Genomic DNA, 26,169 nt, shown 5'->3' on the forward strand with positions numbered 1-26,169 from the left:
AAGAATTTTAAGGATGTTACATAAACGCTTCACTATTAAAGCCTCGAAGTTTTATTCCGATAGTTCTTTGGCCAGTATCGTAATAACAACCCTCAACCAAAATGTTGCTCGAGTAAACTCCAAAGCAACCTCAAGGAAGAAGCTTATTAGTCGTGACATATCTTCAGAGATCTAAACTTTTCTAATTAATAACTCTCGAAAACTTTTATCTTTAGAATTCTCGGTGTTCTCACCACATGAGAAATTCACACTTTAGCTCAAGTTAAGAGACCGTGTCAACCAATGACTTCTAAAATCCTTTAGTCTCTTCCGGTCTCCCCTCCTCTCTCAAGGTCATAACTGACACCAAAATCATACTTTAACTAAATTCAGAGTGTAATAGACATCGATCTCAAACATATACCTGTTTAGCACAAAACATACATCCACAAGTATTCAACATAGCCACAAATTTATGCCAACCGAACCATTGACTTTTTTCAAACAGTCGTTTCCAATAGTATGCAATTCTCGTGCACCTAGATAAGTCATTAGCAAAAGATTAGAGCACACGGCTCTTGCAAGAACAATTTCCAAGCATTTAACTGTTCAATTATGGAAATTTTATATAACTTACAACGTAAACCGTCTAAACAACTTCAAAACTTAACTCTAACACCAATTGCATTGACCTAACTTTCCACACACGTACCGGTTGAAACGGTTCGTTGAAACATGGAAATCTCTATTAGGAAAGTACAATCGGTTCACAAATCAAGTTAAATCAAAAGCATTTGAGTTGTCCCATGACCAGTTTCTCCACCATGCTCGTTATTCTCGCACCACAAGCTTGCTTTACTTGAAAATCATTTTAAAAAATGGATGAGTATTAAAAATACTTAGATACTCGCACAACCAATAATCTTTGGGATCTAATGTATGCACGTTGTACATTTTGGGTAACTAACCATTAAGGTCCCTTAATTTTTCAGAATTACGATATATATTGGTATCTTTTAATTTCATAAAGCTACACAAACTCATAATATATATTAATGGATACACATCTTATGTTACATAATTCAATAATTCATAAAGTCACGTATGAACGACGCAGTTTACACGACATTCAAGTGTCTATAACGAACTTTCACACCAAATATATAGAATATTTGATACATGAATTAAAATAAATAAATAAAATATGCTAGTTTGAATATTTCTTTTTAACTAGAACAAATAAATTTCAACGTCATAGGCTAGTTGGCCATGGCTAGCTTGTTATTAAACCACAATATAGTCAATTATTGCAAAAAGTCAAAAATAGACTACCATACTTTNTTTTTTTTTTTGGATCTTCCGATAGGATTCGAGTCCATATGAAATTATGATCGTCTGTTAGGAAAAAAACGAATGAATCTTGTAGGACTCTCGAGAAAATTTTCAATTTCTTTTAGAAGTAGATGATTATTTATTTACTTTTCACTTTTTGTGTAAAAGGTGGTACTGCAACGGTTGAGGCCCACCGCTAACAAATATTGTCCTCTTTAGGCTTTCCCTCATGGATTTAAAACGTGTCTTTCAGAGTTACACAACGGAACCAGTGCTGAGCAGATACTATTACAAATGGTATCATAGTCATATCGGTCGATGTGTCAACGAGGAAGCTATTTCCCGAAGGGGGTAGACACGAGGCGGTGTGCCAGTAAGGACTTTGGGGCTCGAAGGGGGGTGGATTTGGTGGGGGTCCCATATTGATTGGAGAAAGGAACAAGTGCCAGCGAGGACGCTGAGTCCTGATTTGGTGGGCGTCCCACATCGATTGGAGAAAGAAACAAGTGTCAGCGAGGACGCTGGGCCCTGAAGGAGGGTGGATTGTGATATCCCACATCGGGTGGGGAGGACAACGAAACACCCTTTGTAAGGGTGTGGAAACCTTTCCTTAGTAGATGCGTTTTAAAAGCCTTGAGGGGAAGCCCGAAAGGGAAAACCCATAGAGGACAATATCTACTAGTGGTGGATCTGGGCCGTTACAGGTATTAATCTTCGGGGACGTGACAATATATCTAAAAAGTTATTTCGTCAATCATGTTCTCCCCTGAATGTAGGAAAAGCGATACAAAATAAATGTCCAATCTAAGCCAAAGAACGTACCCTGAATAGTCCTCGAGCCGAGATTAAGGATTATTTATTTTTTTAAGGAAATTTAAAAAAAAAATTGAAAATGGATTAATTAATTTGAACAAATCTTTCTTATTGAAACATTCTTATGGAACAACTTGATCACTTTTAACTTTAATTAAAAAAAAATATTTAAATAAATTACCTAAAATTTTGGTTGTTAATATTAAAAAGAATTAAAATGGTGTTATGAACACACGTGGGTCAACTATATACTAATTCAAAACTCCAACAATTTCATATATTAAAATATTATTAACAAAATATATCTTATTATAATTAATTGATAATATTTTACTAATTCCACGTTTGGTGATTAATAATGGATATTTTTAATTAATTAATAATTAAAAAGGACTTGGTTTGCGCTTAGGAGGTATGAAAATTGGAACTATATAAAGGGGCAAAATTTGCATTTCAAAGTATATCCCAAAAAAAATACTGTTCTAAGATATGGCGTCTTCCGTGGCGTCCCTGGTTATTGCTATCTTAGTTGTTGCTCTAAGCGTGCCATCGTCAATTGCTAGAGGGTATCGTTACGATCCTTGGCTACCACCTCCGACATATAAGTGGCGGCCAATTTATCGCTATCCTCCATCACCTGTGTATTACTCTCCTCCTCCACCGGTGTATCATTCTCCTCCACCTCCTATCTACAAATCTCCTCCACCACCTGTGTATTACTCTCCTCCTCCCCCGGTGTACCATTCTCCTCCACCTCCCGTCTACAAATCTCCTCCTCCACCTATCTACCCCTCTCCACCACCACCGGTCTACAAATCTCCTCCACCGCCAGTTTACCCTTCTCCTCCACCTCCAGTGTACTATTCTCCTCCACCACCAGTCTACTATTCTCCTCCACCACCAGTCTATTCCTCTCCTCCACCTCCTACCTACAAAACTCCTCCGCCACCGGTTTATCACTCTCCTCCACCTCCCGTGTACAAGTCTCCTCCACCACCAGTCTACTATTCTCCTCTGCCACCGGTCTATCACTCTCCTCCACCTCCCGTGTACAAGTCTCCTCCGCCACCGGTCTACCATTCTCCTCCACCACCAGTCTATCACTCTCCTCCACCTCCAGTGTACAAGTCTCCTCCGCCACCAGTCTACCATTCTCCTCCGCCACCAGTCTACCATTCTCCTCCACCACCTGTGTACAAGTCTCCTCCACCACCGGTCTATTACTCTCCTCCACCGCCAGTGTACAAGTCTCCTCCACCACCAGTCTACTATTCTCCTCCGCCACCCATCTATCACTCTCCTCCACCTCCTGTGTACAAGTCTCTTCCGCCACCAGTCTACTATTCTCCTCTACCACCGGTCTATCACTCTCCTCCGCCACCCGTCTACCATTCTCCTCCGCCACCTACATACTATTAGGTCAACATATACAATCTACTACATACTAGGTAAACGCGAGCTTCATTACAGTTTACATAACTGTCTGCATGTTTTTTAATATACAATTTACCTTAACATGATTGGTATCCTAATTTTGCAGGAAAAAAATCAATGAAATATTCAATTTTCAATTCAATAAAGAGGACAGCCCTAATGAAGATTTGATCATTCCTCTACAATGAAGACTTTAATTTCTTTGCTGATTTCCAAATAATCCCTTATGATTTGAAATGATTTTGATTGATTTTATGTGCTTGTAACGCCGTTGCTACCATGGCATATTGTTTTATTGTTTAACTTTCAATTATTTCATAATATTCATGTCTAAACTCGTCACCACATGCATGTCAATATCATTTTAAGTAAATAATTCTATCAACGGGATCGAAACATATAGACACACATAATACGTATCATATTGGCTTAACTTGGGAGATCGGAGCCTTTTTCATCACGTAATTAAACCTTCCTCGTCCTACACAACCTCTCCCAACTTCTTCGTGCATGAATATCTCCTCCCGGGACTTAACCCCATGTTGAGAGTAAACCTTGTAAGAAGGGTTAGAGTTACCGAAAATGTGAAGAAAATGTTGTTTAAATTATCACAGGATGTTGCAATTCATGCCACGTTAAAAGAAGAATATAACTGCATTTATTGTTAGCGAAATGACCGTAGTTTTCTACTGACCTAAAGTCGCTACCATATGTATGATATAACATCTTGTACGAAAATATTAATTTGAAACGTTTTCATAAAACAATGTTATGGACTTACATGTTTAAGAAAAAAGGTCTTAAAACAATACAACCCAAAAATTAAAATAGAGGCAAGTAGAAATCAAACAGCAATGCCCTCTACTAATCTAAAGTCTATGAAATTAAATATAACTAAATACAACTACCGGTCATGGTCTTTAAATTTGTGATGTAGCCGTCAAACGTGTAGGGGTGCCTTGCCTTTATCTAAAATGTAGAAGTAGCACATGGCTTGAAGTATTTTAAGAAATACTCAGTAAGTGACCACGCTATTGGGGTTAGAAAATGCAAAGACATACAAAATGATCAAGACTTATCAACTTGAAGTTGTATTCCCTTAGGTGACTATCCTAACCGGGTCATTGGATGTGTATTTTACTATTCTACACACAACCTATACGAGTGAATATGGACCCACGCACACCTCCTAGGCTTCGTTCTGGTCGGGCTAGCATTCTCTGGTGTTGTTGTCGGACACGTATGTATATATGTGTGTGATTAAGCGGGGTGGGGATAGGGCGGAGACGAGAAATATAATCCTGTCACCAACCTCATTTATCTAACGGAGTCCCCTATTTCCCGTTGGGAATCCCCTTCCCGTTCGGGACAGGTTGGATCGCTACATCTAACTATTGGATTTAAAAGAAAACTTGAAAACTAATAATAATAAATGAAAAAAATTCATGTAGATGCATATAAGCATATACTCGTAGCATTCTCGTCTCTTGCATTTTACATTGTTAACGATATCTGAAAATTTTTATAAGAAAAGTTCGAGAATATAAATATCTAGTAAGGAATCCTACTATTAAAATCAAAATTAGAACACCGTAGAATATTGACTTAACTTGTGAGACCTCATGGTCTCCTCTCGAGACCGTACCCCATGTTGAGAGTACACCCTGCAAGAAGGGTTAGTTAGGTATAAGTACACATTGCCCTCGAGAAGTAAAAAAGTTTCGGAAGTCGAACCAAGAATTTCGAGAAATCTCGATGGCTAATTTATACATTTGAAATAGGAGTGTTGAGGTTCAACGAATGTATAAACCTGATAGAACCAAGAAGGCTCAACATGGGGTACGGTCTCGAGAGNACCTCATGGTCTCCTCTCGAGACCGTACCCCATGTTGAGAGTACACCCTGTAAGAAGGGTTAGTTAGGTATAAGTACACATTGCCCTCGAGAAGTAAAAAAGTTTCGGAAGTCGAACCAAGAATTTTGAGAAATCTCGATGTCTAATTTATACATTTGAAATAGGAGTGTTGAGGTTCAACGAATATATAAACCTGATAGGACTAAACGGCTAGGTCATAGAATTGACCAACACTAGGGCCTAGGTAAAACACGTAGCCTCGAGAACATTGAATATGAGTGATATTCAACGAGAGCCTACAAGTAAGTTACTTGCTGAGTATTTTTATACTCATTCTTATTATTCTTTATTTTTTAAATGGATTGTAATTGTAGATGAATCGTCGATGGCAAGAGCATATAGGGAGCTGTTAGATCCGATTCATTATCCCTATTTTATATTCGATTGTCATCTTTAAGCTTATATTATCGTAAGTTATAAATTTCAAATATCAAACATTTACAAGTCACATCGCATCACTAACATCAGTTATAAATGTTAAATATTCTTAATATTTTTAAAAGTAGAGTAAGGATGAGTCGGATTGTAACCTTATTTTTCAGGTTGGTCAAATTGACCCGACCAAAATAATTTTCACCCACGAACCTATCTATATTTTCGGTTCTTAAAAACTTCAACCCAACCCAAACCGAAAAAAATCTAACCCGACCTAACTCCTATGCTTTTAATTATACAATTTAGATTGATCAGATTCTCGAGTCGTATAAGCTTACGTTTATTCGTTGGTTAAATATTTGTGTATGCATCGAAGTACGATTTTTTCTCTTTAATTCCTTATTCTACACATTAACCTAATATTTTATTAAACTCAAAATTACCAAATCCACTCTTTATACTATACTCTTTAATGGCTAAGTCAATATGAACAAATTTATAAAAACCATGCTAGTTTGAATATTTGTTTTTAACATTCATAAATTAATGAGTCTCAACATCATAGACTTGGTGTATTATGGCTACCATTGCACAAAGTCATAAATCCTACAATATTTTATAGAATAATACCCGAAATAGTTAAATAAATAACTTAGAAACATGGAAAAATAAGCCGTTTTCGTGGGTTTAGATGAATTACTGATCTCCACAATGGTATGATATTGTCCACTTTGAGTATAATCTCTCCTGGCTTTGCTTTGGACTTCCCCAACCGGGCTAAATTAGCCAATATGGGACTCACTCCCAACAATCCTCCTCTCAACTACACCTTCGAGGCTCACAGTTCTTTGTTCGATATTTGAAGATTCTATTGTCATGGCTAAGTTTAGGGTATGACCCTGATACCATGTTAGGAATCACGACCCTCCACAATGATATGATATAAACTCTCGTGACTTTGTTTTGGGCTTCTCCAAAAGATGTATTCCTCACTTATAAATGCTTGATCATTCTTCTACTTGGTCAATTTCAACTCATTTTTTAATAATTCCATAAATACAAATTTGTTTTTGTTTATTGTCGTGTGGATAATATTTTATTGATTACGCGCTTGGTTATGTAATAATGATATGTATGTTTTTAATTATTTACAATTTACAATGACTTGGTTTTGGTTGAAGGGGTAAGAAAATGGTGGCTATATAAAGGAGGAGGGTTAGTGTTAAAAGTATAACCCAAACCCTAATTACAAGATATGGGTTCTTCAATGGCTTCCCTTCTTGTTGCGTTCTTGATTGTTGCTCTAAGCTTGTCGCCGTCGATTGCGGTAGACTACCGCTACTATTACTCTCCGCCGCCACCTTTTATGTATAAGTCGCCGCTGCCGCCGGTTTACTATGCACCTCAACCACCATATTATAAATTACCTCCACCTTTTTACTATTACTCTTCTCCTCCTCCTCCCGTCTATAAATTTCCTCCTCCGCCCGTCTATTCGTCTCCTCCGCCTCCCGTGTACTACTCTCCTCCTCCAGCAGTCTACCCGTCTCCTCCACCGCCTGTCTATAAATCACCCCCTCCACCGGTCTACTCGTCTCCTCCACCTCCTGTGTACTACTCTCCTCCACCACCTGTTTATAAATCTCCTCCTCCGCCAGTATACTCGTCTCCTCCGCCTCCCGTGTACTACTCTCCTCCTCCACCTGTCTATAAATCACCCCCTCCACCAGCCTACTCGTCTCCTCCACCGCCTGTGTACTACTCTCCTCCTCCACCTGTCTACAAATCTCCACCACCACCAGTTTACCCGTCTCCTCCACCTCCCGTGTACTACTCTCCTCCTCCACCTGTTTACAAATCTCCACCACCACCAGTTTACTCGTCTCCTCCACCTCCGGTGTATTATTCTCCTCCTCCACCTGTCTATAAATCTCCACCACCACCGGTATACCCGTCTCCTCCACCTCCTGTGTACTACGCTCCTCCACCTATCTACCCATCTCCTCCACCTCCCGTGTACTACTCTCCTCCACCACCTGTCTATAAATCTCCTCCTCCGCCAGTCTATTCGTCTCCTCCACCTCCCGTGTACTACTCTCCTCCACCACCTGTCTATAAATCTCCTCCTCCACCAGTCTACTCGTCTCCTCCACCTCCTGTGTACTACTCTCCTCCACCTGTCTACCCGTCTCCTCCACCTCCTGTGTACTACTCTCCTCCACCACCTGTCTATAAATCTCCACCACCGCCGGTCTACCCATCTCCTCCACCTCCGGTGTATTACTCTCCTCCACCACCTGTCTATAAATCTCCCCCTCCACCAGTCTACTCGTCTCCTCCACCTCCTGTGTACTACTCTCCTCCACCACCTGTCTATAAATCTCCACCACCGCCGGTCTACCCATCTCCTCCACCTCCGGTGTATTACTCTCCTCCACCACCTGTCTATAAATCTCCCCCTCCACCAGTCTACTCGTCTCCTCCACCTCCTGTGTACTACTCTCCTCCACCACCTGTCTATAAATCTCCACCACCGCCAGTCTACTCGTCTCCTCCACCTCCTGTGTACTACTCTCCTCCACCACCTGTCTATAAATCTCCACCACCGCCGGTCTACCCATCTCCTCCACCTCCGGTGTATTACTCTCCTCCACCACCTGTCTACAAATCTCCCCCTCCACCAGTCTACTCGTCTCCTCCACCTCCCGTGTACTACTCTCCTCCACCACCTGTCTACAAATCTCCACCTCCTCCAGTGTACTCGTCTCCTCCACCTCCTGTCTATTACTCTCCTCCACCACCTGTCTATAAATCTCCCCCTCCACCAGTCTACTCGTCTCCTCCACCTCCCGTGTACTACTCTCCTCCTCCACCTGTCTATAAATCTCCTCCTCCGCCAGTCTACTCGTCTCCTCCACCTCCTGTGTACTACTCTCCTCCACCACCCGTCTACAAATATCTTCCACCACCCGTTTACTCGTCTCCTCCACCTCCTGTCTACAAATATCTTCCACCACCCGTTTACTCGTCTCCTCCATCTCCCGTCTATAAATATCTTCCACCACCCGTCTACAAATATCTTCCACCACCCGTCTACTACTCTTCACCACCAACAAAGTACATTTACAATTCACCTCCGCCACCTTTGTACTTTTAGGTTAACATACGTACTCTAATCCTAAGTAAGGGGATAGCCAAATGAAGATCATGATCGATGTTATACAAAGAAGAAGGCCTTTTAATTTGTTTGTTGATTGCATCTATGATACTTTTAATTGTTTCTACACATCTTGTTTTTCCAATACTATTGATCAATAAAATTAAGGCTTTTATGTTCCTTCATTAAAAAGTTCGACTCAAATATATATTATTGTAATTATGTGGATAATATACTAAAAAGAGTAAACCTACTTGCATGAGTTAATTTACAATAACTAACATCTCATACTCGTAATTGTAAATCAAAGCTACTAATGTCTCATACTCATCTCTAATGCGGAAATATAGCTCTTAAAATGAACATCATTTATAACATAAACTCCGAAAACGCTTAAAACAACTTCTTCTCTCGAAAACACAGTCATGTTCTGATGTGTTTAAATACTAAATACTGAAATTGAGAAAAAATAAAAACAAATATAAAATAATTTAAAACGATGAATGCAAAAGAACCTATTCTAACCTAAGACTAAGAATTTAAATATGAGTCTACCCTATGCACGTGTCATAGTCTCTACTCGTGATGCTGTCATCCTTCGTACAAGTGCGCCTTGTCTTGACATGAAAAAGGATGTGGCACACGACCGGAGTATTTCGACGAATACTCAGTAAGTGGCCCCACTGTAGGGGTCATGCAAATGCAAACATATACAATCATGATTTAGGAACCTATCTCTAGCTCATCTAGGGTGGCCTCAAGTCTTGGACAAAGTGGATGTGTAGTATTGCCCTACACATGACCCACACGTGTGAGTTTGAATCTCCAGGGCGCTCGCCCACGCTCTGGACCCTCTGGTCAAGCTAATCTATAGCAACGTCCGGAGGTCAACAGAACCCCATAGTGTCATGCACCTCATGAACACTCTGCTCGTCATATTGTGCGCATTTGCACTCATCATCATATTATGTGCGTTCGCACTCATCATCTCTAGAGGAAGTATCCTTAAGCTTATGAACCAATATGCATGAGGTCCCTCTAACGTCCATCTTATCATCTCTTCTGATACAACCCTTAGTCTCATCTCTTTGTTACATTAAGTAACACATACTCGAGGATATTTATATTGATATCATTTTCATGCTCTTAGGGTTGTGTCCTATGTCGATCTAACGACATGATGCAATATGACACTCATCATCATATATCATGCTCAATATGAAAAACATCATTATATTAAGGTAAACGTCCTGCAATCATCATACTCATCATATTATCGTAAAGTGCATCAAGCATATCAAGTACGTCATTCATCGAAATATATATACTAAGCACATCATCAACCATCATAACTCATACATCATCATAACTCGCACATCATCATATACTAATATACGACACCATACGATATAGCTCATACATCATCATAACTCATACAATTTTTTAGCCTATCTTATAGTAAAGTCACTACTTGGTTGGCCTTAGCCGAAATACTCCCTAATTTAATTAACATAAGTTCCCGTTCCTCGAGAGCTGCTTCAAAGGTTGCCGGGGTTCACTTCCTATCGCACCGTTTGTCACCTTTTGTTAGTATTTTACATTTTAATTAACAGTCCAACTAGCAATGTAAAATACGACTCTAAAACGATCTCAATTACCTTAACTGGGATCGAAAACAGATCCAGGAGGGTCAGAACAATGGAAATTGGGCTAAAAATGGCAAGCCAAGCCAAAAACAGCCGAGGAGCGGCCAGAGCCGCCGCTGTGCCACCAAGCCTAAGCCATGTGGCGGCATTAGGTGAGCCATGCCGCGCGGCGCTTCGGGTCGAAGACCGGTTCGAGTTGGTTCGCGGGTCGTCAGCTGTACGTAAGTTTGAGCCTTGGGCTACTGGGCTAGATTGGGTTTGGGCCGAGAGAACTCGGGTTGCAAGACGGGCGCAGGTCATGGTTCGGGTTTCCGACGAGGGCCGCTGCAGCTGGATTGGGTTGATGTTGGGCCGACGATGGGTATTGGGCCACTGGACATGGGTCGCGTATTCGGTTCAGGTCGACCCGGATCCGATGGATCCTTTTTTCTTCGTCTGATTCCTTGCACGATTTCTCGATGATGTTTCTCTCTCCTCCGTTCGTCGTTTTCGGCCGACAAATCGGTTCGGGTATTTGGTTCGGGTCGACCTAGACCCGGATCCGACGCCGATTTCCATACTATCTATGTGGTATTTGAAAGACTATTTTTCATATATATATATATATATATTCCATACTTACGATGAGTCGGTTGATCTCACTAGCACACTGTACCGCCCCGTCTACAGAATCTAAAAACCTAAGGTTCTGATATCATTAGCAGACCTTATCCACTTTGATCTGTTACGTTTCGCTGTTAAACTCATGACAAAATCAACAAAGTCAATTTCTTCGAGCATTATTCTCACGTGCCAACTTCGTAATATAATAAAACAAAAGCTAATGATTTTATTAACAAAGGTTAATTTTGTAGGGCTAATTTAAATTTTTATTACATCAAGATTTTTTTTTTTTAGGAAATTAAATTAGGTGTGAAATTGAAAATATTAACATAAATAAATAAATTTGTTATATTAATTATTTGAGCTAAAAATAATTATTTTTAAATTGGTATTTTTTTATTTTATTTTTTGTTGGTAAAGTTGCCCTAATTGGTGACGTGTGTATAAAACGCTTCCCTTCTTCGCATCAAAATCCATTCGATCTTCGTCACCGTGAGAACAAGAGGGATCAGTTTTCCGACCACCCATTACTGTAAGCCAACAATTTGCTCTGTTTTTTTTGTTTATCTGATTTCATGATTGTTTCTCGTTTCTTGATCGGCCTTTGATTTTTAACTTATGTTTTGGTTTTTTTTTATCCCCTTTCTTTCTCATTTTTTGCAATTGTCGTGATCGATTTCATGTTGAAGGAAAACTAATGTTCAGGATCTGTTTCTGATGGACTTTTGTAGTTTCCTTTCCTGTTGTTCAGATCTGTGAATTTTCTTCTGGATTTTGTGGATGTTTTGTTAATTGCATCTTTTAATGATCTGAAATGAAGAATGTGATAGTTGCTTTAAAGATTTATGTATTTATACGAAGCAGATGACAAGGATGAAGATTTTATGATTTCCTTTTTGTTATACATCCCATCTAGTGTTATTCGAAGAGGTCTGGGATTTGTATCCGTTTGTATTTAATTGTTTGTTTTCATTTTTCTAATTTTCTTATGGCTCTTTAGAGCTTCCGATTATTCATTAGGCTTTTATAGGTTTGGCTGAGTATCATGTCATAATCCTTCAAAAACAGTGGTGCTTCAGCACACATCCCAAATNATTGTTTTTTTTTTTTTTTTTTTGGGTCAAACTTGTTTTTAATCATGAATAGTGTTTCAGATCAATTCGTTTTTTGGTTTCCCTGTGGCAATGAACTCCTCCACTCCCGACACACACGAGTAGCCTTTAGTAATCATTTGTATTCTATGAACTTATTAAAATTATCTTATTTGTAAAGGAACTTTTGGTTGATTAAATCAGCAAAAGGGAGAACTAACTGCTAGCAGAGAAAATGGCCATGGTCAATGGAGTGAAATCATGCGCAAAGCTGCTGAAGTCTTCAGAATCATTGTTGGTGAAATCAGGTTTTGTTACTTGCTAGCTAGCAATCTAGATTTTACTAAACCTTACGTTTTACAATTTTTGCACATGATTTTAACTTGCTACAATTTTTTACAAATTCATAGCAGTGTAGTACTAGGTTTTTCTAAGACAGCTTTAAATAATGAAACAATCAAATCATGAATCAAAATACAAGTAAACTGATGGAGTTGTAAAAGAACGACAGTAACAAAAAAGAATCAGCTGAAAAAGACAACCAAGGATTATCAGAAAGTAAAATTTATGCGTAGGACACAATCTTAGAACTTTGTTGTTTTGGAAACGATGTAAATGTGTCTCTTCTAGTGGAACATGAGTTTTTCTTCTATAGGAGGCAGTCTAACTTTTGTCTAGTTTTGAGTGGATCTCGCCTTACTTCCTCTCTTTGTTTAGGGCCCTTGTCTCAATCAACAAAAGATTAGAGAAGTTTATGAGTCATTTTGTATAGGAAGAATGACCAATGAGGGTAAAGGTGTCAATTTAGTCCAGTAGAAGGTGGTGTCCAAGTTGTTGGATTTTAAGGGGCTTAGGCATTGATAACTAGAGGGCTTGAGATGAAGTCTTGTTGACTACATAGCGTTTCCTCGGGAGATTGACATCTTGTGGTATAAGGTTATTGTTAGTAAGCATGGTCCACCTTCCAATGGTCCTCTAGCTAGGGTTTGAAAGGGTCCTCTAGAAATCTATGGAAAGCTACATTTGAGGGTTTCTCTTTTTTCAACGATGGGTCTGATACTTAAGTATACATGGAGGATAAGTCGTTGAGGTATAGACCCCCCTTTGCTCCAACTATACTCAATGAGGACTCATTTGATGATTTCAGTGTTACCTTCTTTTGGAAACTTCTCCACTCTTACTCTTGGTTTTATTGTCCTTTGTTTGATAGTGGAACATAAGATATGTGGCTCTTGTGTCTTTGGTATGGTTTTTTTGTTAGTATGGGGCGAAATGATTCTCTGTCTTTGGTTCTGCAATTCTTTGGAAGGGCTTGCTTGTGGTTCATTTTCCGTAGTTGGGTGGATCTCTCTCCTTATAGGTTTCTTTCTTTTTCTGGCTGTTGAAGGACTAAATTTCTATGAATATCAATTTTTTTGCACCATAGCAATAGAGTCATTACTTTGGATTGCATCGTTGGTCCTTGGAGGGTATTGTAGAGTAGAATCCTTTTTCTCTCTTTATTTTTGTAACTCAGATGGGGATAAGGAGGGCCCTTTTTTTTGGGGAGGATAAGTGATGGGGGATAAATCCCTTCGCTTTGTAGTCTGTAACTTATACTAGTTATCTCGATGAGGGATCGTTTTGTTGTGGTAGTGTTGTCTTAGCCTTTGTCTTCTCTTTCGCTGGGTTTTGGTCGTGCTTTATCTGACTGGGAAATGCTAGATGTCATCAATTTCCTATCAATGACTGGGGACTTCCGTTGTAACTTTGTGGGAAGGTATGTTTGTATTTGGAGTCCTTGCTCTGTTGAAGAGTTCTTGTGTAAATCCTTGTTTCTTTGTCATATGAACCCTTCTCCTTTGAGTGACTGACTGGTTGTGGAAGGTGAAAATTTTGAAGATNTTTTTTTTTTTTTTTTTTTATCTAGAAGGTTCTCCATGGTAGAATCAATACCTTAGGTAGGGTTTTGAGGAGGGAACCCAACTTGGTGGGGCTTTGGTGTTGCTTCATCTGCAAAAGGGTGGCGGAGGAGGATCTGAGTCATATTCTTTGGTTGTGTAATGATGTGTTTGCAGTTTAGAGCCTGTTGTTAGATGGGTTTGGTTTGAGTTTAACTAGACACAAAGGTTGCAGAGATATGATCGAGGAGTTTCTTCTTCACTCTCCTTCTTGCGAGTAAGAAAGCTTTTTGTGACATGCTGGGTGTGCACTATTATTTATGGGCTTTAGGGAGAAAGGAACTAAAGAATTTTTAGAGGGTTTGAGAGGCTTTTGAGTGAGGTATGGTCCTGCATTAGGTTCAATGTTTTTCCGTGAGTGTATGTGCCCAAGTTTTTCTTAAATTGTCCATTATGTTCTATTTATTTAGATTGTCTGTTGTCTGTGAGTGTATGTGACTAAATTTTTCTTGATTTATCCATTAAGTTCTATATACTTAGGTCGGATACGGTTTTTGTAGGTGTTGTGGGTTCTTTCTTTAGACCCGTCTTTCATATTTTCTCTCAATGAAAGATCGGTTTTTCATTAAGAACATTTAAATATTTTTATTTACTTGCAATTCTGGTTTTAGCAATGGATGCTGGATTGCCTATTGCTCACTAATGTTTCATCCAAAAAGTTCATTCACGTGTAGTAATGTCTATTGCGAAGCTTACTTCCAGTGGAAAATCATGCTGTCACATGTTTCAAAATTCCTTGTCATAAATAAATACTGCAAATTTGTTGAAGATTTTAGTTCTGGGTTCTGTCCCAACAAAATTTTGCCTCTTTGAAATTCTGGATTAGTACAGAGAGGCCTCGTGTTAATAGTCTTCGAAGCATTGTCGCTACGGATTAGGTGAAGTGTCCTTGACATTCGTCACCACATAGATTTGTATCATATACTAGTGGTATAAAGTTGATGTGATTTCAACCCTTGTTAGGCATGTATGGAACAATTATGATGGATAATATATATAGTAACAAAGGACACAATTAAAAAATCTTAGCATCAAAAGACATCGCTCATGTACTTTTTAGTATATAAATGTATAAGCATCTTCTTGTCTTTTAAGTTTTCTGGTATGAAAATTATCCATTTGCACGATATTTTTGTGTTTCATTGATAACAATCTATCTATTTCTCCGAATTGATAATGGTCATGTATGAATCGAGGTTTCGAAATCCAAAAAATGATGGTTCAATGTGATCTCATGCTGCAGCTAATCGAGGGATTCACTCAACTGGTGTGAAGAAAATGGGAGGACATGCTCATGGACATGATGAACCATATTATTTGCACGCCAAGCATATGTACAACTTGGACAGGATGAAACATCAGAAGCTGACCATGACGCTTGGAGTACTCACTGCATTCAGCATTGGTGTGGGCGTTCCAATCTTTGCAGTCGTCTTTCAGCAAAAGAAGACGGCCTCTGGATGATGACTGAAAGAACGTGCGTGGATTCGTGTTGCAGCCCGCATCCTCTCGTTCGTTTTCTTAATTCTGTATAAACCCTCCTTTCAAATGCACAGAAACTCAGAATCTGGATTCTGTTTTTGCCAATAAGTCTTTTCATCAACATCCCATTATTGGATATTTTTGTTAAATTATGTTTGTTCCAAAGATCTCTTTGATCATTTAGATTTCTCTCCCTGCATTTGTTCTTAGTTTGTTCGCAACCAATTTCTACATCCAATGAATTTGATAAGGAGACATGGTCTTGGACCTTTTGAGCTTCCTGCTAATAAATGGCCTTGCCGTGTAACATCATGAGAGATGATAATGCATTGTTCTTTGCAGCCCAGGGTGCCATATGGCATGGCTGTTATATTTGTGATTTCAGGCTGGCAAAGTGGTCGATGGAGCAAGTGAAAATATAATGAAGGGGGAGAGAATTCAAGGTAATCATATATATATATACATACATATATATATATATACATATATATATGTACTTGGATGGTTGAGCCCCAGCACATATATATATATATATATATATATATATATATATATATATATTTGGTACTTGGATGGTTGAGACCCAACACATTCATGGCGAAGACTTGGAATGGATATCTTCCTTTCTTTAACGAAGTGACGGTTGTTCATGTGTCAATGGTTCATTGGATAAGAAAAACAAGACAAATGTAGATTGGGTGGATTTTGAGAGTTTTAAGTTTGAAAATGAACACTACTTAATGATGGAAAAATGAGGCATATGGTGAGATTTCATATTTATTGGAGAGAGGAACGAGTGTACGTCCAAAGAGAACTGGAAGGAAAAGTCCAAAGAGGACAATATCCGTTAACGGTGGACTTGGGCTCTTACAAATGATATCAAAGCCAGACATTGAACAGTGTGCCAGTGAAGATGTTGAGACTCGAAGGGGGGTGGACATCGGGTGGTGTGCTAGCGAGAATGTTGAGTCCCGAAAGGAAAAACCTAAAGAGGACAATATTTGTNATATCAAAGCCAGACATTGAACAGTGTGCCAGTGAAGATGTTGAGACTCGATGGGGGGTGGACATCGGGTGGTGTGCTAGCGAGAATGTTGGGTCCCGAAAGGAAAAACCTAAAGAGGACAATATTTGTTAGCGGTAGCCTTTGACTTTTACAAATGATATTAGAGCCAGACATTAGACGGTGGACTTTGACTCTTACAAAAAGGCAGACATTAGACGGTGGACTTTGACTCTTACAAAAAGGAAAAACCATTAGACGGTGGACTTTGACTCTTACAAAAAGGAAAAACCTAAAAAGGTGGACTTTGACTCTTACAAAAAGGAAAAGGACAATATTTGTTAGCGGTAGGACTTTTACAAATGATATTAGAGCCAGACATTGGACGGTGGACTTTGACTCTTACAAAAAGGAAAAACCTAAAGAGGACAATATTTGTTAGCGGTAGACTTTGACTTTTACAAATGATATTAGAGCCAGACATTGGACGGTGGACTTTGACTCTTACAAAAGATATCAGAGCTAAACATTGGACGGTGTGCTAGTGAGAATGTTGAGTTTCGAAGGGGGTGGACATCGGTTGGTGTGCTAGCAAGAATGCTGGGCCTCGAAAAGGGGGTGGATTGTGAGCCAGAATGGAAATTAATGTCTACTAACCAAGGTATATTACATCCTAAGTTTGAAATACAATATTATTAGTCTTGGTCAAATGACAATTAGTAGGTTCGTTCCTCAAGATATTTAATAGAAACAGAGTCCTTTTGATGAAGGTAAAATTGGATACTAATGAAAAACCATCAACATCTTCCAAAAGTGTCCAATGACATTAGAGGTAAGGAAGGGAAGAAGAAACTAGTAAGCCGAGAGAAGAAGGAATCAAAGAACATAGCTAAGAAGAAATCAAAGGCTACATCGATCAGCAAAGAGCAACCTACAAATCGGTGTGGTTTGTCAAACTTATCATCTCGACCAAGGAGGCCTAGAGGAATGCCACCAAGGTGTAAGAAAAATAGGTCATCGGACTTACCATCACAACCAAAGAGGCCTAGAGGCAGACGTCAAAAGAAACAAGAACCGAGTGATAATTATGGTGACAATTACCAACTTATTCCGGTTCTTCAATCAAAGTAAACTTGTCTTTCCAACTTGTTCTCTTCGTTTCCGTTATTTATTTTGGTATACTTAAAAACACAACCATCTCTCAGTTTGAGTACTGTATGATTCTCTTTGTGAACGTTCGTTGAATTATCAATAAACTAAATATTTAATCCTATTAATATATGAATTAACATAATATTTAAATTAAAAAAGAAAAGAAAATATATTTGGAAGTAAATATTAGATCATTATTTTGATGTGTGGTACAATAGGAAGGATTGGAAGGTTTTTATTTAATGAAAGGCATAGATGATTGAAGCATATAGATGAGATTATATGATATGGTCGTCTCCTTTATTGAACTTAATTCAAATGCCTTTGTTTATTTATTGTTTTTCCTGCAAAACAAACATGAAGCTTAGCCTCCAATATATTCAATTATATGTGTATCTTAATATACTCACCTTATAATCACTCCTTATCGCCCTACTAGTAGTACGGCGATGGTGGGGGAGGAGGCCACTTGTACTCGGGCGAGGGTGGTGGAGGAGACTTCTTTGGTTCTGATCGGGGTGGCGACTTCTTTGGAGGTGGTGGAGGAGACTTCTTCGGCGGTGGCGGTGGAGGAGACTTCTTTGGCGATGGTGGAGGCGGGGACTTCTTTCGTGGTGGTGGTGGAGGAGGAGATTTCTTTGGTGCTGGTGGAGGGGGTGACTTCTTTCGTGGAGGTGGTGGCGGAGGAGACTTCTTTACCTCTGGCGGAGGGGGTGTCTTTTTTGGGGGAGGAGACTTCTTTGGCGACGGTGGTGGAGGAGATTTGTCCTCATCGTCCTTCTTAGGAGGTGGAGGAGAGTAGTAGACACGTGGTGGAGAAGAGTATTTGACCGGTGGAGGAGGAGAGTAGTAGACAGGTGGTGGAGGAGAATAGTAGTCGTCGTAGCCTTCAGCAGATGTGGTTGATAAGCTTAAAGCTGCCACGAAAACTGCGATAACAAGATGGACAATGATAGACGGAGGACCCATTTTTTGTTATACTTTGGGTTTTCTTAACTCTGATTCTGAATTGAACATTTCTCGACCTTTATATAGATTTAAGGTTCTTGATTACTCCTCCCATACTAACTACGTCATTTATAATGGTAATTTAATTCAAAACATTAATATTACTCCATCAATCAAGGAAATAATAAAACATCTCAAAGTCTTTAAAAGCTCACAGGGATCAAATAGGAAATAATACTCTGAATCATAGAACTATAATAAAATATACGATCAACTAACATTTATCAAATTTGAAAAAGGGTCCGAAGAAATGGTTCGACTCTCTTATTTTAATTTCTCGAATCGAGAGATCCATGAATCGGGATCCTAATGCATATAGATACAAATGGTCCAATGGGAGCGAGAATTTCTAAGAACATTTCATTTCTAAGCAGAACAGCCATTTTTCATTTTCAAGTAGTGTTCGTTCGATTACGTAAACACGGTTGAAAGTTCAAGGATATTTTTGAAACAAAAATAATAATGAAGTTTGAATACCGTTAAATTAATTAATGTTGGTAATGGGGCATCGAGACAATATTAAAAATTGAAGAACGGTGATACGCAATGGGTAATACTTTTGACTTTGATTGTAGCTTATGAAGTGCACGACTATCCATATATACACACATAACTCTTTACTTTTCAAATTTATTTTGCATTAACAACAATTCTTCAACACATTCAATTTCAATTTAATTTATTGCGATGGTGCCTTGCACACAATAGCTAAGTTTTAAAAACATTACTCGTTCTTAGGGAAGAGTAGGGGTGTACATGGTCCGGGTTAGCTCGGGTTGGGAGATTTTTTTGATCCAACTCAAAATTCGGGTTGGTTGGATTGGTAACCCAACCCAACCCGAAACTTTTCATAATCCAACCCAACCCAACCCTCTATTTTCGGGTTGGGTTCGGGTTGGATTGTCAATTTTTTTTTTAAGTTTTATTTATCCACAATTTATAATTATTCCGATACAATCTTATATAAAATAAATATTAATTAAAAATAATAAAATAACAAAATAATTGAAAGAAACATGTATATACATGGGGTGGATACCACTCTCGCAAACCCATTAATATGGAAGGGTTCTTAATATATTTTATGTATTTATATTTGGTTCGGGTCAACTCGAAGGTTTTGCTCACGAACCCAAAACCGAACCGATTAAGTTCAGGTTCAGAAAAATGAACTCAACTCTACTCGAAATGCTTATCCAACCCAACCCAACCCTTATAGTTTGGGTTGAGTTGGTCTGTGTTGTCGGGTTGAATGTACACCCCTGTGGAAGAGTCACTACTACTGTGATAATCGAGTAAAATAGGAGTATATGAATAAATCGAGATGACATCTAATGAGAGTCATCCTGAGTGTAACAACCCAACTTTCCATACACATAGGGTCGGAGAAAAGGAAAAATCTCCTAAGTTGTCCCATGGCTACTCCTCTACCCGACTCGTCATTCCTGTGCCACGACCTTACTTTGACCTGAAAATCATTTAAAAAAAAATGTAAATATTAAAAATACTCAGTAAGAAACTCCCCTATTGAGGTCGAATATGTAACTCATCGTATAACTAATCAAACAAAATCGAGGGATCTTAGTAGTTAATTATTCGAAACATACAACATGTAATTTCCTCACGGAAGCTATTTTCAGCCATCACTCCTCAAAGTGATCACCAATAACCGGTTAAAAAGTGTCCCGCTTGGTGGTTCGAGGTTACTTAGAGAATACATTTTCTAACGGTTCCAGGTCAATTTCATGGCTAATTCGGCTTGGATCTTATATGCTCGAACCGTTCCCTACCAATTTCAATTGAAATATTGTTGACTTTGTGTAAGGATGACTATCATACATACTTCAAACTTATTTAGTATTGAAAATAACATTAAATTTTAATTTAATTTAATTTAATTGATATAATCATTGAGATGATGTCTTGCACACTAATGCTAAATTTTAAAAAGATGGATTTTATTATTTTTTTCAACGACTCATTCTTATATACACGAGAGTCGCTGCTGAAGCATTTTTACACTCGAGTAAAAGAATGACACATGAATGAATCGAGATCACATGTAATGATCCTCATTTTCTACAGGCTTAGAGTCGCTATCATAGGTATGACATAACGTTTTAATGTGAAAACATTCATTTAAAACGACTTCATAACGTTTACGAAAATATCTTAAAACAATACAAAGAAAATATTCAAAATAAATTAAAATAAAACCAAGAAAAATATTGAAATAACAATGTCGTGCACTATCCTAAAATCTACGAAAATAAATGCAACTACCCTATGTAGGTTTCATTGTCTTTGATGCAATGTCGCTGTCAAATGTACGAGGTTGTCTTGCCTTTACTTGAAATATAAAAGTAGCACAACTTGAGTAAATTAAGAAATACTCAATAAATGACTTCACTATTAAGGATCAGAAAATGCAAACACATGCAATCATGAATTGAGACTTATCAATTAAAACCATAGTGTCTTAGATAGCCTCCAGTTTTTGGCATATTAGATGTGTAATACTTCTCTACACACGACCCACACGTGTGAGCGTAGGCCCACTAGACAGGCTCGAACACTCCCAGGCTTGCTGGTCGGACTAGTTGGTTGTAGCCGGACGCCCGAAGTTACAATGTCTACAGCAACCGTCGTGCATCATGTCAAACATGATAGTCATCTCATCATCGTAGTACAAGCGTCCATACTCATCATAAAATGGGAAGTATCCCGATGCATGTGAACATATATAGTATGCGTGAGGTCCCTATACTCTTTATCTTAAACCATTCATGCAGCACAACCCCATACATTTCTCACATATTACCCTAAGTAACATGCATGCATAAACTTTCATACACTACATCATTCATAACATTACTTACGAGCTATGCATCAGTAAACTCCTCATTGTCATACATGTCGTAATATGTCATACATTTCATTGCCAAGCATATCCATGTCATAATGCAACATGACATCTCATACATATATATATCATCGTAACATGAGATATTATCATAATGTATCACATCGTCGTACATCTCATGTCATCATAAACATATCATATAATCACAATGTAACGTATCATCATAACATAACATATCCTCATAACACATCATATCAAACAACGTGAAAGGGTCACTGACACGTGTCATTATACATAAGACAATTCTTCCGACTGAGCCGATAATAGAACCACTTCCTTAGATAGTCTTAACCGATTGAAATTTAATGCGGCGAAGAGTAAAGACTTGTGTGTGTATATATATGGATAGTCGTGCACTTCTTAAGCTACAATAGAGACTCTCCATTCTCTACACAAAGTCAAAAGTAGTAAACTTGTACGTCACCCTTCAAACCTTAAATTACCTTTTTATTTTCTTAGTTACATTATTAAAAATACTCCATTAAAGTTTCTATTTAAGTTTTTTTTAATAATACCTTTAAATTTTAAAAAATATTCATACCCGAAACACATTTTTGAATTTTAGAATATTTCATTAATATCCTTATAATTTTTTAAATTAATTTTAAAAATACCCTTGAAATAAAATTTTAAATGCATCGTTAACACCCTTAACCTTTATATACATACATGTACGTATCTATACATGCATACATAGAATTGTATATACACAAAAAATCATCTACTGATATGAATCACGACCAAGGAATTTTCATACCTCAAGATCTAATTATAAGGACGAGAGCCAAGAAGCTACAACAAAACTTGTACACTTATATTCAAACTATAGTGAGCTCATCAAAAGAAATTCTAGAAGACGTTGGAGACCTCCATTATATGTTGTGTAAAGTTGAGTTTCAAGGAACAGATGCATTAGATGCACTTTAAGTTGCATTTAATGAACTCAACTAAAATTTATGGGAGTAGTCAAAGGATGACAAATAAACACATTTCATTCCTTACATTATTTAATTATAATTTAAATATTTATTTGTTTTTAATATAGGAGTTAACTAGGTTACCATATTCCACCGTTAACTAGTCATTTTAATATGGAGGTTATGGATATTTCTCATTTACTAGCAAATTTAATTTAGAATTTCTATTTTTTTAGTTTTCTTGATAGCTAAGATTTTCCCTGTAAATTCTTTGTGTTTAGAACTTGCATGTCAGAATCATTCTAGTGGTAGTGATCAAATCTCTGGTGGAGTGATTCGAATCACGAGTTTAGAAACGAATTTTCTTTGCTCTTGATCTTGATCATCAAGATAGTCTGTTTCATACTTTTTCTTGGGTTATATCATATCATTTACCTTATTAATCATCTTAATTTTTTTATTATTTTTTTTAATTTAAGGGTATTAAAGAGTATTTTCTATATATATATATATATATTTTTTTTTTTAAGTTAAAAAAGGTATTTTTGAAATTTTTTGGAAAGTTAAAAAAGTATTTTTTTTAAAAAATAATAATAAATAATTATTTCCGTCCAAATTTAATGGTAAAGGTGTTTTTGTAATTTTTTATTTTAAAGGTATTTAAAAAATTACAAAGTTTTTTTTATTTTATATTTTATAGTTTTAAGATAAGTTGTTTTCAATATTTTTTAATTCAATTTATTAAGTATTATGTTCTGTATATTCTTTATTAGACGGTTTAACATTCACAAATCGCAACCGAACTAAATTAACAATAATGTTACAATATAAATGATTAATTAAATATTAATCTTTCAAATTCTACGTCTTGATTAAGTAATATTAATGACTTAGTTAATATTTGAGGAGTAATCAAGAACCTTAAATCTATATAAAGGTCGAGAAATGTTCCATTCAGAATCAGAGTTAAAAAAACCCAAAGTATAACAAAAAATGGGTCCTCCGTCTATCATTGTCCATCTTGTTATCGCAATTTTCGTGGCAGCTTTAAGCTTATCATCCACATCTGCTGAAGGCTACGACGACTACTATTCTCCTCCACCACCTGTCTACTACTCTCCTCCTCCACCGGTCAAATACTCTTCTCCACCACGCGTCTACTACTCTCCTCCACCTCCTAAGAAGGAGGATGAAGACAAATCTCCTCCACCACCGTCGCCAAAGAAGTCTCCTCCACCAAAAAAGACACCCCCTCCACCAGAGGTAAAGAAGTCTCCTCCGCCACCACCTCCACGAAAGAAGTCACCCCCTCCACCAGCACCGAAGAAATCTCCTCCACCGCCACCACCTCCACGAAAGAAGTCACCCCCTCCACCGCCACCACGAAAGAAGTCCCCACCTCCACCATCGCCAAAGAAGTCTCCTCCGCCACCACCGCCGAAGAAGTCTCCTCCACCACCTCCAAAGAAGTCGCCACCCCGACCAGAACCAAAGAAGTCTCCTCCACCACCCTCGCCCGAGTACAAGTGGCCTCCTCCCCCAGCATCGCCGTACTACTAGTAGGCTGATAAGGAGTGATTATAAGGTGAGTACACTAAGATACACATATAATTACTCGAACATATGTGAATATATTTGAGGCTAAGCTTCATGTTTGTTTTGCAGGAAAAACAATAAATAAACAAAGGCATTTGAATTAAGTTCAATAAAGGAGACGACCATATCATATAATCTCATCTATATGCTTCAATCATCTATGCCTTTCATTAAATAAAAAACCTTCCAATCCTTCCTATTGTACCACACATCGCAATAATAATATAATATTTACTTTCAAATATATTTTCTTTTCTTTTTTAATTTAAATATTATGTTAATTCATATAATTCAACGAGCTCACTTGTGTGTTTTAAACTAAATTTTAATCCCGTGAGAGAGGATTAGGGCCTACAAGGGTAGAAAATTCGTGATGTTTGACCCTAGAGAATGTGGTAACGGACCCATGCCCTGATAGCTTTTACGACATATAAGGGAACCTTTTAGAGCTTGAGAAAAGCCCGTGGAAACCTACCGGGAATTGGATGCAATGAGAGAGTATTTTTATACTCACCCCTTTTCCCTTTTCTTTTTCAAGTACCTGTCGAGGTGGGGAGGTGCTCAAGAACTACACTATTATAGAGAGGTGTTGACCTAAGACGTTAATTAGATTGTATTTTTGTGGGTTGTCATTTGTAATAATTTGTATCACATACTCGTTCCCCGCTTGTAAATAACTTGGACGACAACTATTTTGTATTGTTTTCGATTTTAATTTTTGGGTCTATTTGCTTTTGTCTTGTTTTTGTAGTCATGGTACGAGATTCAATGTCTTGAAAATTGGGTCGTGACATTTTCTGACATTTTTGTTCTTTGACTTAGATAGATTGTCTTGTCTATGTAGTGAAGGACCGATATCTTGAGTAATCTAGTGGGATAGTATGGTGTCTGATCATTTGAACATGATTCATGGTGTGTTAGTTGGTGAACCTTTCCACATGACCATAAAGTTGCCGTATTTTGAAGGAAATGACCTCGTGTGTTGGCGAGCTAATGTATCAACCTACATAGTCCTACAATGGGGCAGTTTTTTTTAAAACATAGTAACCTTGATTAGGAGGCCATTAGCCATTTTCCACAAGGTTGGGCATCTAGTCATCTCGACATATTGCCCTATCCAGCCTAGACATAGCTCGACGGTGCCTAAACTACTACCACCTGGTACGGTGCTGCTAGCCTAAGGGTGAACTAGAGGAGATAGGAGGTGGAGACTCTGGTGACATCATTCATACTCCTAACAGCCTGGTGAGCTACATTAGTCATTCCTGGATGTCGTGGAGGCCTACTAGGTAGTTTAAATCTTATCGGGACTAGCTTCTTGGGGCTAATCTAATCTTTGAGTGTACTCATGTCCAGACCTCTAATCTCCACTCACGATCCTAAGGTTCTCGATCTACTAGAAATGTATTGAGCTAGGTTCACGTGTAAACCACTTTGGCTCTAGTGTCCTAATCTTAACTTGGTTGACTCATGCATGGTTTGTTAGGGAGATATTCCTATTGATCACGTAAAGCATCGAAGACATAATCTAAATATCATTTTGGTCACCTTGGGTGTTGAGATGGTCTACTAGGTTCCTAGGACGATTAGGTGGCTTAATATGAACTTTCTACTCTAGGCTACTATATTCTGGCTCTCCGAGTCTTTATTAGTCCGGGAGCACTAGGGTCTATACCACTTGATTGTCGCTCATGATTCTAAGGTCCTTAGTCTACTAAGGGCGTTCTGACCTAGGTTATCGTCTAGTCGATCTAGCTCTAACGTCGTATTCATAACTCTATTTAGATAAACACGCTCTACAAG

General features: G+C 38.1%; 4 protein-coding genes across 5 annotated transcripts; 3 read left to right on the top strand and 1 right to left on the bottom strand.

Annotated features, from left to right (window-relative positions):
* The first annotated feature begins 2,613 nt into the window (after positions 1 to 2,613).
* LOC111797172 (extensin-1-like) lies at positions 2,614 to 24,610 on the top strand. Its single transcript, XM_023680105.1, has 5 exons — positions 2,614 to 2,667; positions 2,731 to 3,540; positions 7,161 to 7,484; positions 23,857 to 24,355; positions 24,436 to 24,610. Exons 1-4 carry the CDS (start codon positions 2,614 to 2,616, stop codon positions 24,328 to 24,330), a joined length of 1,662 nt encoding a protein of 553 aa, XP_023535873.1. The 3' UTR covers positions 24,331 to 24,355; positions 24,436 to 24,610.
* Positions 7,491 to 9,005, top strand: LOC111797359 (extensin-2-like; the record flags this gene model as incomplete). The annotated part of the gene is made up of 1 exon (XM_023680347.1): positions 7,491 to 9,005. A coding segment is annotated over one exon (1,515 nt), but the record flags the coding sequence as incomplete, so codon positions are not given.
* LOC111797174 lies at positions 11,680 to 16,034 on the top strand. Of its 2 annotated transcripts, none has more exons than XM_023680108.1 (3): positions 11,680 to 11,786; positions 12,527 to 12,653; positions 15,529 to 16,034. In XM_023680108.1, exons 2-3 carry the CDS (start codon positions 12,581 to 12,583, stop codon positions 15,747 to 15,749), a joined length of 294 nt encoding a protein of 97 aa, XP_023535876.1. In that variant the 5' UTR covers positions 11,680 to 11,786; positions 12,527 to 12,580; the 3' UTR covers positions 15,750 to 16,034. The 2 variants fall into 2 exon arrangements, with proteins under 2 accessions (XP_023535876.1, XP_023535877.1); XM_023680109.1 differs by having other exon boundaries at positions 11,690 to 11,786; positions 12,550 to 12,653.
* On the bottom strand, positions 18,085 to 18,938 carry LOC111797173 (extensin-3-like). Its single transcript, XM_023680106.1, has 2 exons — positions 18,333 to 18,938; positions 18,085 to 18,266 (listed from the first exon to the last, which is right to left on the bottom strand). Exon 1 carries the CDS (start codon positions 18,889 to 18,891, stop codon positions 18,358 to 18,360), a length of 534 nt encoding a protein of 177 aa, XP_023535874.1. The 5' UTR covers positions 18,892 to 18,938; the 3' UTR covers positions 18,085 to 18,266; positions 18,333 to 18,357.
* Positions 24,611 to 26,169: the final 1,559 nt, after the last annotated feature.

The sequence above is a fragment of the Cucurbita pepo genome, chromosome LG06 (genome assembly GCF_002806865.2).
Source record: "Cucurbita pepo subsp. pepo cultivar mu-cu-16 chromosome LG06, ASM280686v2, whole genome shotgun sequence".
NCBI classification, from domain to species: Eukaryota; Viridiplantae; Streptophyta; class Magnoliopsida; order Cucurbitales; family Cucurbitaceae; genus Cucurbita; species Cucurbita pepo.

What these genes read in the sequence shown, in the direction of transcription:
- LOC111797172 (XM_023680105.1), top strand. Translation starts at nt 2,614, where the DNA reads ATGGCGTCTTCCGTGGCGTCCCTGGTTATTGCTATCTTAGTTGTTGCT. An exon ending in TCTTAGTTGTTGCTCTAAGC is followed by an intron (nt 2,668 to 2,730) that starts GTGCCATCGTCA and finishes CCGACATATAAG; the next exon opens with TGGCGGCCAATTTATCGCTA. An exon ending in CTCCGCCACCTACATACTAT is followed by an intron (nt 3,541 to 7,160) that starts TAGGTCAACATA and finishes GCTCTAAGCTTG; the next exon opens with TCGCCGTCGATTGCGGTAGA.
- LOC111797174 (XM_023680108.1), top strand. Translation starts at nt 12,581, where the DNA reads ATGGCCATGGTCAATGGAGTGAAATCATGCGCAAAGCTGCTGAAGTCT. An exon ending in ATCATTGTTGGTGAAATCAG is followed by an intron (nt 12,654 to 15,528) that starts GTTTTGTTACTT and finishes CTCATGCTGCAG; the next exon opens with CTAATCGAGGGATTCACTCA.
- LOC111797173 (XM_023680106.1), bottom strand. Translation starts at nt 18,891, where the DNA reads ATGGGTCCTCCGTCTATCATTGTCCATCTTGTTATCGCAGTTTTCGTG.